This window comes from Mya arenaria, chromosome 9, assembly GCF_026914265.1.
Source record: "Mya arenaria isolate MELC-2E11 chromosome 9, ASM2691426v1".
Classification (NCBI taxonomy): Eukaryota; Metazoa; Mollusca; class Bivalvia; order Myida; family Myidae; genus Mya; species Mya arenaria.
Window position 1 is genome coordinate 5,561,891 of NC_069130.1, and position 16,161 is coordinate 5,578,051.

Here is a 16,161-nt window from a genome sequence, read left to right on the forward strand (position 1 = left end):
TGACAAAAAAAACTGTCATGTGCTTTACGCCATCCTGCCCAGGTGTTAAATGAAAAAAAAAACCCATAGGTAATCTAATTATCTATCAGGCTGACTTACTCCATTAACCGGCAGAGAATACTTAGAAAATACTGTTTATGGCTCAACGTTCAAATTCTACGAACCCGAATGAGAATGGCCACAACGTATCCCCGATATGGACGGAAGATCCATTATGTTAAACAGGCATTTACACCGACATTCCTTGGATAGTTTTTTTAGTTGTTTCACGTTCATGATCTCTCAAGTTTGGAATATTTTGTGTCACATTTGCACCAGTTAAGCAACCTGAGACCAAGCGTATTATAACCAATACGGGTTTCAAAAAGCTTTCATTCTTTTAATGATTACTCAACCGAGTATAAGTATTTTGTTCGTCTACCCAGGTACAGACAGGATTGAATACCGGCGTACAGGATGTCGCCATTTTGCTAACAGTGACAATCGATTCCGGTCGATTCAGATTGCCGCGTGTTTTCCTGTCTTAAGTTGTGTTTACTCTGAACAGATATATTTTCTGAAATTTAACCCGAAAACACTGGCTGTTTCCGTTTTGATACTGAAATGTTTACGCTGTACATACGGATAATTTATATCGGGTAAATTTCGCTGTAAATTTCGTAAACTGGTAAGGCTATTTCTATAACTTGATTTGGATAAATATTTGTGGCACTTAAATGCAACAAATAATTAGATAATTTCGCGAAATTATGATTTTTGGCTAATATAGAAAAAAATAAGTTTTATTTTCCAACAAGGAAAATTAAGAAAAGTTTGAAATTTAATACATTTCATTGTCATTAGAAAATATGACCATTAATACGAAACTGTTTGAACTTAATCCAGGTAAGTTATACGTTCGTTTTGATATTTAAAATGCACTTTGATTTGAGCACCGTGATCGAACTGCTTTGGATTTTTTTTCTAACTCCTCGTATATAACAATTATGTCATTTGTTGATAAATATGATATTTGTAGTTAAACACTCGCTTTTTTAAAAAACTGCATAACAAATTTGAGCTATGCATGTTTGCATGTAAATTTGCTATCAATGTGTATATGTTTTATATGAATGCTATAGTTCACACAAGATAAAAATAGAGTTATGCTGTGGCAGTGAAGATTTAGGGTAATACTAAACTACTTTAAAATAATACTTAAAGTATTCACTGCACATGTTTGGCTAACAATTTTAATTGCATATAATTTCTGAATGTATTTTTTTCTGTTGTTCTTCAATGTATTTTTTCTGTTGTTCTTGTGTGTGTCTAATATGTGTTCTTCAGTGTCAGACTTTTGAGTCAACACATCGTTTGGTAGTTCATGCTGAGGGTGCTGATGCATTTGAGAATATTTTTGATAATGGGTGTTATCATTTAGAAAAATCTTTAAAAAATGTTATTTCTATGGTGGAAACTAAGATGGAGATTTCAGTCATATTTGACGGCTTGGCCACAAAATGCGGAAAAGTAGGTAAGTTATCGCTTTTGTTGTGGGACATTCAGGGGCTGGTGAAAGTAAAGGTCCTGTTTCCCGTCTAACGATTTTTTTAAACTAAGGGTATGATTAATGGGGTCTGTTCTGAAATTGTTATTGATAAAGACGCCAATATTTCTTTATTTTCACAGAATTAACGTAATGAAATGCAAACCAAGCCAGTAATGAAACCATTGTAGAGTCCTGAGTTAATGCAAAGATTTATTATTTAGGTTACACTGAACACAAATTGTCCTTGATTTTTAAGGATACTCCTTTGTATTTACCATTGCTGGTAGTCCATGGTAACAAGCTCAGTAGTTCTTGTCCAGAAATTCTTGGTACTATTGTGATTCGTTTGTTCCATGTTAGTTCCTCTGATGAATTAACTGAGGTATGGCAGTTGGCAGTAGATACTGCGTGTGATGTTCAGTTGCTGGGAAAAACATCTATGAGGCCTATCAAAATCCACCTCAAACGTCAACTTTGACGTGTATTACTAGAAATGTTGAATAAAAGTTATTACCGAAAATCGCAACTTTGGTAATCCTAGGTATACTGTCTTTCCAATGCTTGTAAAGCAGTCTGGGTCATTTGCTGGAATTGTTAACGAAGTATGAATTATGTCTACAAAGCCAACACATAAGAGACCTAAATTTACGGTTTGCCAGTTAACCAACGGTGATGTAGTTGAAAAGTTGGCCTCTGAGTTACCTTGTTCCACACCAATTGAAGAGATAGTCGCAGATCTTGCTGTTATAATCAGCTGATAATTTTCCCATGAGCAACTCTTTCCAACAAGTTTTGGGTAACTGGATACATTGTTTTCCACTGGTTCAACCGACAATTGCTGTGCTAAGCTTCTCAAGCATAAGACTTGGCTTGAAGATGCTAAGCCATTCAAACAAACATACTGAAAGAAAACTAAAATGTATGAAGAGGCGCGTCAGAATGTTAAGGAGACCTTTACAAATAGGAAAAAATGCTTATCTATATTTGATGATATAGTAGATACATCAGTAGGTTCTACCATATTTCCGAAACTTGATATACGACCAAGAAACTTAGTTTTGGGAATGGAAGAACAAAGCAAGCAGTATAAGTTTATTTTCTGTAGGAAATCTTAGATTCAAAGAGTGGAATAAAATCGGGTTCGGGCTGCCTGACGCTTGTGCGACATTCCAGATTGTGAACGAGAAAACTATGCGAGGGTTACACCTCAGAGAGTGTTTAGTTTTCATAGGTGATATACTTTTCTTCCAGAAACTTTGAAGAGGGTGTCAAGCGTTTGGAATTAGTAAAATCAAACACTGGATTGAAGTTGAAACCCTCCAAATGTGCGTTACTTATGTCTTTTATTTCTTATTTAGTACACATTATTTCAGCTAAAGGAGTTCATACCGATCCAGAGAAGAGTGCAGCTTTTGAGAAGTGGCCGATACAAAAGCATGTAAAAGAGTTGAGAAAATTCTTAGGAGTGTGTTCCTACGCCAAACTACGCCAGGATTGTTAACATTTAAAAGCATTTACATTCTTAACGAAGCGAAAAGTAAAAGACACAGAAGTTGTGTCCAGTCTGAACAACAGTTAGTATTTGACATTCTTGCTAAAAAGCTGTAAATGCTCATGTTGTGTCCTTCGCAGATTTTCTAAGTCATTTATCCTGAATATTGATATTTCCGGATCTCGTTTAGGTGCCATCCTGTACGAGAAACATGATGATGGTGCAGAGCTTATGCTAGTTGAAATTTGAAGTCATGTGAATTGCCATATCATGTGCAAAAACAACTTTTTTTTCGCTCTGAAACAGGATGTTACAGAAAAATTCAATGATTATATGTCAGGTAATACCCTTGAAGTAGTGCCTGAAAATAATCCCTTGCCATATGTTCAGATTGCAGAAAAAAGTTGAATGCGATCAGTTACCGATGGGTTGCAGCTTTAGCAAACTATAATGTTCATTGCGTTACAACCCAGGCACGTTTTATGCCGACGCTGATGGATATTCAGGAATTCCAGAAGTTAAGTCTTGTTGAAGCTGTCTGTGGAGCTGCTTTAACAGATGTACCACTTTTATCTTGTTTTTCAAAAGGTTCTGAATTGCCAGTGGACATTGTCGATAATGACAATATTAACACTATGATAACAATTGACTTGAAGTAAGAACAGGCAAAAGATACAATAACTTCTAGGTGGCTGTTGTGCAGTGGTTCTCGCCCCCAACGAGATGTTCCAAAAGGAGTCACTTAGGGTGAAGCACTTTCTTAGGGAATGGAGCCATCTCATTGTAGAAAATGGAATACTGTATAGAACTATTACACAAGACCATCAGCCATGTAACCAATTATTTATTTTAATTTTTATAGGAGGCATACATGATGTGGTTAGCCAGGCAACGGTTTAACTGGTCAGGGATTAAAATGAATGCAAACTTCTTGCTAGAAAACTGTGGATATTGTTTAGGCAGGAAGTATTCAATACGTGGAGCTGAATTATTAACATTACAATAAGTATCTCTATTTTGACTATAGAAATGTCCATGGGAGGTTAAACGTGTCCTAGTAACAAACGATCATTTTACGAGGCACGCAATAGCTGCGCCATTTTAAGGGTGAAGAAATTTCTCATCTGAATGTAACTCCATCTCGTGACCAAGCCCAACAATAGATGCAACAATCGCAGCAGTCTGACAGAGGAATGTACGATTTTACACCAGCAATAATAGGAAGTCATAGCTTTCCTTTATTTCAGAAACAAAAGTCTATCTGAGGTACTCCCCAACAGACCAATCAGAGTCCGTAAACCATCAAAAAGATATGGCAAGTGGGTGTACCCGATGGAGGCTGAGACTCCTTCATTAGTTCATGTTTAAGCTTAAGATGATTGTGTTGTTAATTATAATGTTTATTTCTTGCATGCCCTTGTAAAACAGTATTGTTCAAATTAATGTTAGTCTTCTTTGTATTTGGATCTTTCTGTTTTATGTCAGACAGCAAATATTCGAAAACACCCGGTTCAGGATTTAATACTGTCTATTCTTTTTTGTAAGTTTATATTTTTATTATGGATACTATAACATGGTTTTAGGTTCGAAAATACTAGGAAGTCTTTTAATGCCCCCCCTTTGAAAAGAGGGGTATATTGCATTGCATATGTTGCTCGGTGGATTGGTCGGTTGTTCGTTCGTTCGGTCTGTCGGTCGGTCGTTGGGTCGGTAGAGAAATGATTTTCTGAGTGATAACTCGACAATACCAACATCTAGGGTTCCCAAACTTGATAAGGAGGTTGGGCTGCACCAGCAGATGACCCTTATTGATTATGAGGTTATCCGCTCCAAACGGTAAAGGTTACAGTTACCTTGAATGCAAGAGCATGTCCGACTAATGTAACTAGACATTGCATAGACCTATGGTCTTCAAACTTTACATGTAGGTTGGGTGTGACAAGTGACGACCCTATTTATTTTGGCTTTATAAGGGTCAAAAGTCAAGGTCATAATGAAATTGAACGCGAAAATCTTGTCCGACTGATAACTTGACAATACCTGCATCGACATAACTCAAAGTTGATATGGAGATTGTTTTTTTCATTAGCTAATCCCTATTGATTTTAAGTTAAATCAGCTTATTTATCCAGTCATCCCAAGATTCCTGACAAAATGGCGCCAAGGGGGGGGGGGCATAATGTTTGACAAACATCGCTTTATTTGATATTTCATTGACCTATGCTATTTAGACCTTGTTGTGTATAATATCATGCTTAGGTATCCTGAAATCAGGTTCCAATGTACTTTGGATTTAGTACATTTGTGAATTGTTAATTTACAGTTATTATTTCATAATGGACCAATGCCGATCGAGGATTTTTGAATATTTCTGATCATTAATTTTACGTACATCGATTCTTACAAATGCACTAAATGTTATGGTCAAATTTTGTCGATCTACAGAAAAAAGAGCTGGCCACCTCGGCTTGAGGCCGAGGGTAAACCCTCGCTGTTTTCTGAAGAAGCTGAACTCTAACATTTACTTAAAGGCTGTTGAAGAGCTCTTCGTACATGTTAGAGTCAAATTTTGACGATCTACAGAAAAGAAACTGCAGTGAAATGATTGGACCGAAAATTTAAAAATGCGGATTTATATACCCACACTCTAGATCCTATCTTAGTTTTACAGATTTCTTGGAAACCTCCGATGGCCACGGTCAGAGGACCTACGATTATAGGGTTTTCGTTCTATACACAACGCCTTTTTTTGCTATAGATTGTATTTCTTTACTCACGCAATCCATAATTTTAGGGGCAGACGGATTTTTTCAGTTCCGCATGTGAAGATAATGTTTTAAATGACAGGTTTGCCATTTTTTACAATATCTTTTATACTGGAATTACCAAAAACCTCTCGTCTTGTTGAAGATTTATGCGAAAAGCTGCAGAAATGCGGGTTGCATGCGGGTGAACTTTCATCACCGTCATTTCCTAACTTAAGTCAATTTCTTAACATTTTAAGAGTCAAATTAAAAGAAATGTATAAGTTTTTTTAACATTAAAGTTTCATTTATCTGCAATGTATATAAAGGTAACTGGTAGCACGAATCTTATCTAGTTAACCGGTTAGTAAGTTACCTACAAAGTGGAATTCGCAAATCATAACTAGATAAATAGTTACTGCTAATAGCCAAAAATGCATTTTTAGATTAGTGGTAACACGATTATAATATATAATAATATCTAGTTAACCAGTTATTATATTACTAATAAAGTGGAATTCGCAAACAAAATCTAGTTACCCTGTTAATGTTGTACAGCTAAACAAAGGTAACTTGTGGCAGTTCTTGGCACTTTCAAGCCTGTTTTAAGTATAATGATATTTATCTTACCAAAAAGTATCGCGAATATTGATTAGAGAGCTAGATAAATTAAAAGTGGTTAACACGAAACAATTCGCGAACGATAACAGGTTATCTTACGGCAGTTATATGCCACCATAGGAAACACAGTTTTGATATGTTCGTAAATTGTGGGTATATGTGAGTTTCTGTTTCTTTTATGCTTATGATCGGGGACTTATTGGTATTTTGATTTAATTTTCTAAAAAAAACCTTTTAGGGTACTCCTTTGCTACCCTTTTCGTCTCTCAGTTTTAACTGCCGAAGATGTAAACAATCGTACGCCGGCTTGTGAAAAAATAGTTATCTAATCATGTTTTTAAGATTTATTTATAACTCGTGTGTCAGTGTAAACATTTCATAAACACCGTAAATATTTATCAATGCATTTATTTTCCTAATGATGACAGTTTAATTATTTTTCAATTCGACAAGGCTTGAATGCATTGACTAAATTGCCCTGGTAATGAGTATGTGAAAGGTCGAAAGTGTCAGCAAAACAATGTGGAATTACATTGGATTAAAGGGTTTTAGATTTGTTTTATGATGAACCGTGGATATTAAATCACATCCACTGTCAGATATCAGTCTGATTAGCATGTAGATGGCGTGAAGACCACGCTTTTAATTGTTGTTTGAAAGTTCAGCAAAGTTCGGACTACAAAGTCAGTCAGTTTTAAACGAAATTAAATATTTGATACTACATCGAAATTATTTTTATGAGTACTCGAGTGTAGGTCGTACGTATGTGCAGTAGGCAATGTACTTGGCTTTTGGCAGACTTCACGATACAGGACAGAACATGATTTAATTTCACATATATTCACAAGGTATATAGTCATAGAATATAAATACATTTATATAATGTGAATTTGTCACATAATACAGATTCGTTACAATGTTTATTTTTAGAAATGAATATTTTGTCATCCGTGAAAACAATTTGTGTACAAAATATAAAATATGAGGATGAGCTGGTTCAAACTAATCACTATATGTTATGGAAGTTCTATGTTTAAGATATTCTTTTATTTATTTGGGTAATTTTAATACAGTATTGTTGTTGTCTAACTTTAGCAGTTCTATACACGTATACATGTTTGGTCTGACATAAAATATTTCTGAAGGTATTTCCTTCTGATATCATTTTAACAAGGACATATTAATATAAAATGAAAACCATCTTCTAGATCATTGCAATTACAAAAAGTACAATAACGTTCATTTCTAGGAATGTTGTTATTTGCAAATCCACATGTGTGGATTCTTAATGAATGAGCAGACAATCTTAATCTAGTCATAAAACATCGAAAGTTATGTGGTAAAATGTTCAAGTATTGTTTAAAGTCTTGTGTACTTTTAATATTATTATACAGGTTCAGATCACTACTTCTAGCCTTGTCATTTACCCGTGTTTGCTTACATGTAACAATTAATGTTTCTCTGAACAAACTGACAATTGTGTAAACATGATATAACAGTGGATTATAAAAAACATGCATATCCATGCTTGCTCAGAATATTTCTAACATCAGTTACCCAATTACGTTCACCAATTTGACAGTCTTTTAATAGAAATATTATATATTTCCTTGAAGCATATTATTTTCTTATATTTTTTTATATTTTCTTATACATTTGTAGCATTATCTATTTCCAAAACTTTGAACCAATCCTTTAAATTTATCTGCTCGATCTCTTTTGATTTTCCGAATCCCCAAACCTCTGACCCATTATCTTGTATTGAGTCAACAAGGGCATGAAATAATTCACAACTAAGTTTTGGCTTGATAGACAGACCTAGTTTTTTATATATAGTATGTATGCACTGTGCTGTTTGTGGAGTTTTGTGCTGTTCTTCAATGTTTCTTGTTTGTGATTTTATGTTCTATGTCTTTGGCGTTAACCCATTGCCAATAAACCGGGTTTATGTTTAAACTTTTTGCTACTCAGCTTGTTTCTGTAGCTTTTCGCATAAATATTGATATTATACTTATTACAATTAGCTAATAAAACATTAAGTGCCTTAAGGGCTTTTCTAACTATGTGTTCATGATTCCTGGCAAATGTAACCGTGTAATTGTAAACACTCCCAAAATAATTGAAGTCACTGACAACTCCAATAATACGTGTATAGGAACTTTTCATTTCTTCACAGAGCACCTTTTTAACGAAATACCATGACTTTTGTTTTACTAATATTGACCTCTAGACTCCATTTATTACAGTAAATTTCTAATAATGACAGAGACCTTTTAATATCTTTAGGTGTGTTACTTAAGAAAATAATATCGTCTGCAAAAACAAAAGTAGTATAACTATAAGGTCATTAATAATGAGGCCTAAATTCATATATGTCTGTAAAATATTTCTAAATCTTCCATAGACAGAGAACACAAAACAGGAGACATTACTTCACCCTGACCCAAGCCTATGGCGTATTCGAAAAAAATCATAATGATTATTTAAAACTTTAACAGACGATTTTACTTTTTCATACGTATCTTTAACAGTTCGAAACTTAATTGTTTTATATAATTAGTTTTATACATTTGTAATCATAGGGTATTTATGTAAATGCAATAAAATACCTCTTTATTAAATCTACAAATACACAATTCATGTATATTACGGGTTTTCCTAAATGCATGATTGTTACAGTAGAAATCAGCAGGGCCAGGAGCTTTCGTTGCTATTTCGTTTTTGTATACACATCGCATATGGAACTTTTAACAACAGGTACTGATCACTTTCAGAGTGAATGAACAACCTTAAATACCCGAATTTGGACAACAGAGATATTTGCTATTAACAACAATGGGTGTCCGGGGTTTGCTGAGTACATGTTTGAAAGACGCGGACGCATGCAGTGACACTTATGATCTAGTGCAAGTGGCTCAGCAGCGGGGAGGAATTGAATTGATCGTCGACTTCAACTCATTCAAATATCACATTCTGTCAAAGTTTTGGAAAGGTTTAAGCCAGAATCGTGGCAATCATTACCTGCGTATTCTAGGTGGAGAGTATGCCTCACTGGACGAATATGTTACAAAATTAGTGAAGGACCTTATATCTCTGGATATTCATCTGGTGTTTTACATTGATGCTGAGAAAGGGAGTTCTAATGAGTGATTAGAGCAGAAACTTGACACCTGGAAAGAGAGGCATGGAAAAGACATCAAGAAGATGTCACAGATTCTTGATGTTTTGTGGTGGGAGACTGAAATAAGCAAGCTGTCCACGTACACAAACATTAACCCACTTCTCCTGGATGACCAGCTTATAGCTACCCTGAGTTTGTGTGGATGTGAGATACACCAATCACCCGCGGGAGAAGCAGATTTACTCATCGTCCGAGCTTTTAGAGACAGGCCCAAAGCATTTGCAATACTGAGCAATGACTCTGACTTTTGTGTGTTCATGGACAATAGGCTGATTCCAGACCCTGTCATTCATCAGTTCAAGGGAAGTAGGCTGATTTCAGATAAGCTGTTTGACATAGGGAATCACCTTCAGCTTGGTAAGCCACGTGAGTTACCAGTAAAACCACGGAGGTTATTAGTCAAGGTCATTTCTACAGAGAAGGTCATGACCATGTTGAATGTAAGTATGTAGTTGTTGATTCGGTTTGCTATTTTTACATGAATTTTCTATCAAACTTATCTTGTCATTCTGTAAACAACCTACTAATTACGACTTTTGCATTTTTGAACGCTTACATTGAAGCCGGCTATTATGCACAAACATACATTTTATATACACATATCTGTAATGGATTGTGATCATTTGGATCCATATTAAAATTCCTCTTTCTGCACACATTTTGCATAGATGTTAGAAGTATTATATTTAACTTATACATTGTAGCTTTTCTTTTTAAATGAAAAACACTGTATTAAATTGAGTAAAACAATGTAATATACAAGCAATCTAGTCGACAATTATTTTTGTTATTCTGTCGATAATATATGGGATGTATATGAACTGTTTGAATGTTGACCTCTGTTATAAAAACCTATTATTGAAACACGGTTCGGGTACATTATTTTCAGTTGGAAAAACACGAGCTTCTAGTAGAAATGAGTATTGTTGCCGGTAACGACTACACAGGACCATATATTCAAAGATATTTACGCGATCCTTATACTGATTACAACGGAAGATTTAAGGACTATGTCCCTGGAGGACCTAACATACCGAACTATGCACGCTGGATCCAAACGTACCAAAAAGCTGAAGAGAATTGGTACTTGGCTGAGTGTATGGTGTGTATTTATTAACTCCAAAATCTTATTTTTAACCTTTGTACTCTCCGTGTGTTTTTTTCAAATATTGTTTCTGGTGCATAAGTTTTAACTTTAGCAATTACTCAAAAGCTGTCTTTGTCCTTTACATGCTTCTTAGGATAATCTTAAAAGGTCATTCAAAATGGTATACTGGGTATACACTATCAAAAATGATTAAGTCAAATATTGAATTTAACCTATTACAGGAAGACCATCCTGCTTTCAAAAAGGCCGTTGACTACAGCAGGAATTTATACAACCTAAAAGGGGAACCAGACAAATGTCCTCAAAAAGGAGACTTTTCTCAGGTAAAAATGGTTCAGGAATCTTAATAGGTTGTCGAAGTGATATCATTGCAAACAAGGTTGTATATCCTTGGTGCAGTCTAGCTTGACCTATGTTAGATTTTATATTGTCATTTTGTCAAGGTCATTGTGTCGCCTACGAGTTGTAATCGCCAGTTCTAGTGCCAGTTATAGGCATTGTCAAATATATTTATAGTGTTCATAGCTTGATAACCTTTCCAAGTACGAGTATCTGCATCAAACTTTATAAGGGCAAAACATGAAAATGTGTGAGAGTCTGAAAAACATGTTGAGTTATGCCCATAACTAAACTGAGAAACATTACAAGCATTACGAACGGTGAAAACAAAGATGTTCCATCTGATTATTTTCTAATGTAATTTAGAACCTTTTTGCTTTCACCCTCAGTTGGCACCGACTCCTGCAGTGCTCTTGTTCCCTAATGGTCATACACTGTAGGTAGTTAACTTATTTATATGTATTTGTACATTTATAATGGTTCATAATATTGTTTGGTGTATTGGAAAATATAACTTGGATTATTGACTTTGAATTGAGTTTAAATACTTGTCAAGGTAATAGAGAAGAAGATTCGCTCTGGATCCGGCCAGTATCCTAGCAACATCATGAGCATGCACAACAACTTTTACTGGTACCGCATGTTACTGGAGGACAACAGGCGAGGGGCGCCGTGTGCGGAGTTGTCTCTCACACCGCTACGTGCTCACCTTTACCGCATTGTCCTGCCGAAGGAGGAGAAGCTGGTCAAGGAACATGGCCGTAGGCCATTTAATCATCTTGCAATAGCTTGGGTAGGTTTTTGTTTTGTTATTCGGCGTGATTGGAATCCATTGATTTTGAAATAAAATCAATATATATATATATATATATATATATATATATATATATATATATATATATATATATATATAAGCTCAATAATGATAAGGCCCATGTTGTGGTCAAATTGAAGGATTATAAAAGTGCCAAACGGTTTGAATTGACATCAAATATAAAAGTGATTTTTTTTGACATTCTTGCTTTAAAATCATGAAATAACCTCGAAAAAAGGGTATAACTTACATTATACAAGTTGTATTTACCTGTTGAACCATAAATAACCACATTCTGAGAAAAAATACAAAGGTCTTCATATGAAATGTGCATGTTTACACATTAAATGTGCATTTGCGAGTTTAGCCAATGAAACTTTTTTCCATATTACTTAAGTTCTTTTTCAGTTTAAACACATTTTGTTAACATATAAATCAAACATCAGATAGCAACATTGTAAATGACATTGTTAAATAATACTGTTATAAGCATGCTATAGGGAAAACCGAGGGCAGTTATTATAATGTTTGTCTCCCGGTGAGATAGCCGGTGAGAATTGCTGCTCATTATCCCTTCATTTGGAAGAAATATTCCGCTATTTTCTGTATATTAATAATTCATTTACTAAAGCACAATTATCCACCTGGTAAAAATCACTTTAATTTCTGCTTATGGATAATTTATCAATTAAAAAACACATATATTTACCAGGTCAAAATATTCCAATATTAACACATTAATTATCCATTTATTCTTATATATTATATATATCCACCGATAAATGCTACTTTAGCCATTCTCTGTATCATTTAGATGGAAGCAAAAGAAAATGCCCCTTTCCTTGACGATATCCAGCCAGGCAATATCTTGGACAATCTCCGAACGTTTCACCTCATCTGGTCACATCAAGAATGTGGTACAAGTTGTTTGTTGTTGTTTTTTATCCTGAAATGGAGCCATTATTTGGTCCCATTCATTTAAAGAGGTTACTTTTCTAGAAGTATAAGTGAAATTCACAAATCTGAACCTTTAATACATTACATTTTTTTACAAAAACAACAACAACAGTACAGCTAAATATTGATCGTAATCATTTTTAGCGTTATTTAATTTTAATTTACAATGAAAATTCCTGTCATTTGTAACTGAGCTGTTGTCAAATAGAGCGAATCTTACCCTCCTAAATACTATGTGTTTCTGGTTGCTTGTGAATTAATATTCATAATTACATTTCAACCGTAATTCACTTTTTGTTTGGTCATTTATCGTTTAGTATTCCCATTGTCCGTCCGTCTTACCGTCTGTATGTCACACCCTTACACTGATAATAACTTCAAAACTACTGATGAAAATGAAAGATAACTTGGTATATTGATTTAAATGACGACGTAAGAGATGCATTGCACTATAACCATGAGCATATCATGCATATCTATTAAGTTTGCTCATAGTTTTTCCATAGTCAATGCTTGTCCGGACCTTATCTTGGAAAGTAAAAAAGGGGTTTAAATGAACTCTTGAAATATAGATGGATGGCGATGAGAAGGAAATGCAATGCACAAGAACCATGATCGTTCTCTAGGCTTTTCTGAAGTAATCTCCCCTTAACCTGATATTTTTCGGAAATTGGTTCTTGGTCATGTCTTGGGAAAAGGTTAGAAATTAAAATGAAACAAATAATAAAGATGATTGTATATGGTATTGAGGAAGTGCAGTGTGTAGAGCCATTCATTATTCGGCCCAGTATTTTTTTTAATTATTTCCTAATTACATGATATTCTTGTTTTGAAAATGGGTACTTGCCCGTTCCTCTATTATATAGTTTTGCATGAATATGATTTTGTTTCAACTTGAGGTTGGAAATGCTTCAACCATTCACCTTCTTACGAACATTGTATAACAATCTCTGCCTTTCATTGAAAATCGGGCGTTTGAGCATCGATGTTTTCACATGCTAGGGCTTTTAATACCTTTGCATAAATTTAACTCAAACATCATTTCAAATGTAAGCTACTTGTCAAATTATTGCAAGCCTACTTCTACTTGTTATTCATTACTATGTGTAAATCCAGTGTTCCTACATATACGTCCACAGATGCGACTGTGAACTGGTTCGAGCGTTATGGGCGAAAGAAGGGTTTCATTTGCTACATTCTCCGCTACTTTCTGCTGCTGAACTGGAGACAGAACCTCCAGGTGATAAAGGACGAGTTCCTTGCACTCGTTGCAATGGTGATGGGGTGCTTGGATGAAAAGAAATACCAGGCTATCGTCATCCGGCCGACTGTACGCTGTGTCACCATCGGCAACTGGATGCAGGTTTGGACTTTGTTTGTTTCATTTCTATGTGCATAGTTTTACCGATGGTTGAACTAAATAAGCAATCTAATAAAAAACATTTCAGATATATTTTTAACATTAGAACAAAGAATTGATGCGGACATATTCGTGAAATTATAATAATGCTCGTTCTTCGATTTATTGGAGCCTTGAATGCCACAAAACACATGGACAAAACTGTTTCGGTTTTCACTTTCGATACCTAAAAGAATGACCATATGACTTTATGCCTTCCATTTCAGGATGTGTATCGCCATGGTTACAACATGTTTGGAAGTGTTCTGTACATTCGCAAAGAGTTTCCCAAGCCAAGCGAGCTGTTTAGTGGCGCTGTATGGACAGCCATGTATATGGCCTGTCAGGATGACAGTAAGAAATGCCTCCTTGTAAATGTAAACTAGTATTATAGTTGTTGACTTCAGAGTAATCTCATGGGCAGAACGCCTTCTTAGAGGCGGCTGAATTGTAGCCTTTGACAGTTTCGGAGTGTTATTATGATATAGCTGATGCATTGTAGTTTGTTACATAGCAGAGAGCAAACTACGTATGCTACTAGCCACATGAGTTTCCCATAGAATGATATGTCATCTTTTTGAATGAATAACGCTAGAGATTTTATTAACATAGGGAAACTCTTTCATGTTAAGATAATACAAGAGTTATCTTAATCATCGATAGCTCGTATAGCACAAAAAAACTTCATTAAAAATCATCAACAGAAATTTTATTATACCCATGTTTAGGATTCCTCAAGTTATAACATTACAATTTTCAAGTGCGGTCGTATAAATCCTTAAAAAATACAATATTTTGTTAGTCGATTTTTTAAAATCGTAAACGGTCATCATAGCCATTTGAGGCAAACAAACGATTTTCGACTATACTAAATCATCGCTTTATCCATAAATAATGCTTTGAAAGTTAAAGATAATATTAATGGAATTGTTGTTTCTGCTTTAAGCGTTCCAGGATGCTTTTCGTGGTGTTTCGTTAGAAGTGTTGAAGCAGATTAAGGAGGAAAAGAGCTCTGTTATCCGAGAAAACAATGGGGTTTCGTCAGGAGTGTTGGATCGGACTAAGAAGGAAATGAGCACTGCTAAACGAGAAAACACTGAGGTTTTGTCAGAAGTGTTGGACATGATTAAGAAGGAAAAGAACACTGTTATCGATGATAACCGTGACATGATCATAGGCATAGTGCATGGTGTTTTCCCGTTATACGATGAGAAACTGTGATTAAATCAGCAAGGACAAATTACACTTGTGGGATGCAATTTTCTGTCCGCATCTCCTGACTGATTATATGACATTCATTAAAAACGAACGTCCATAGTGTTGAGGACATTTGATGACATAGAAATGTTATAGTGTGCCTTCATCTTATGATTTTTTTTGCGGCATAGCCGGTTTTGTAATGACTACATGGCATTTTGAGCAGACTTTAAACGCCGCATAACTCAGATTCTCAATGTGTCTCCAAGGTCTCCAAGCCTATGTCAGAAGGTTGTGTACATAAATTGTTTGTTTATCAACAGGCTGCCTTGTATTATTATGCTGATGTCAGTCCTCTATCTGTGTGCGATAAAAAAAACTCTTGATGGTGGCATGAACACTCCTGAGGTAGAAAGAAACATTCACTAGCGGATTCAGGGGGGGGGGGGGGGTGCGAAAATCGTCCTAGTTTACTTTTTATTTCAATACAGAAGAAAAGTAATAAATTACGCCCAACATGCACTATTTCGAACTACAAATTGTTATAATGTTCTTGAGGGACGATCCAAACCCCTTGCTAACACTTTAAAGCAAATAAATTACGTTTCTGGGTGATAAGCAAGTCAAAGGGTATGCCCATAAGTAACGCCCCCTCTTACGTCGAATCCGTGACCGCCCGTGGTATTTTGATTTTTCCATCCAAATGCAGGCTTACCATGACAGTTTTTAAGCAATTTCAGTTGTCTTCAAGTCTGTTGAAGAAATGAAGCAATTTAATATT

At 35.1% G+C, this 16,161-nt stretch overlaps 1 protein-coding gene across 1 annotated transcript; it reads left to right on the forward strand.

Moving 5' to 3' along the window:
* The first annotated feature begins 462 nt into the window (after nucleotides 1-462).
* Nucleotides 463-15,805, forward strand: LOC128246927 (uncharacterized). Its single transcript, XM_052965481.1, has 9 exons — nucleotides 463-667; nucleotides 9,160-10,006; nucleotides 10,456-10,668; nucleotides 10,896-10,997; nucleotides 11,570-11,806; nucleotides 12,642-12,744; nucleotides 13,924-14,147; nucleotides 14,411-14,537; nucleotides 15,130-15,805. The coding sequence occupies exons 2-9, from the start codon at nucleotides 9,590-9,592 to the stop codon at nucleotides 15,402-15,404; spliced, it is 1,698 nt and encodes a 565-aa protein (XP_052821441.1). The 5' UTR covers nucleotides 463-667; nucleotides 9,160-9,589; the 3' UTR covers nucleotides 15,405-15,805.
* Nucleotides 15,806-16,161: the final 356 nt, after the last annotated feature.

What these genes read in the sequence shown, in the direction of transcription:
- LOC128246927 (XM_052965481.1), top strand. Translation starts at nt 9,590, where the DNA reads ATGTCACAGATTCTTGATGTTTTGTGGTGGGAGACTGAAATAAGCAAG. An exon ending in GGTACTTGGCTGAGTGTATG is followed by an intron (nt 10,669 to 10,895) that starts GTGTGTATTTAT and finishes AACCTATTACAG; the next exon opens with GAAGACCATCCTGCTTTCAA. An exon ending in ATCATCTTGCAATAGCTTGG is followed by an intron (nt 11,807 to 12,641) that starts GTAGGTTTTTGT and finishes TGTATCATTTAG; the next exon opens with ATGGAAGCAAAAGAAAATGC.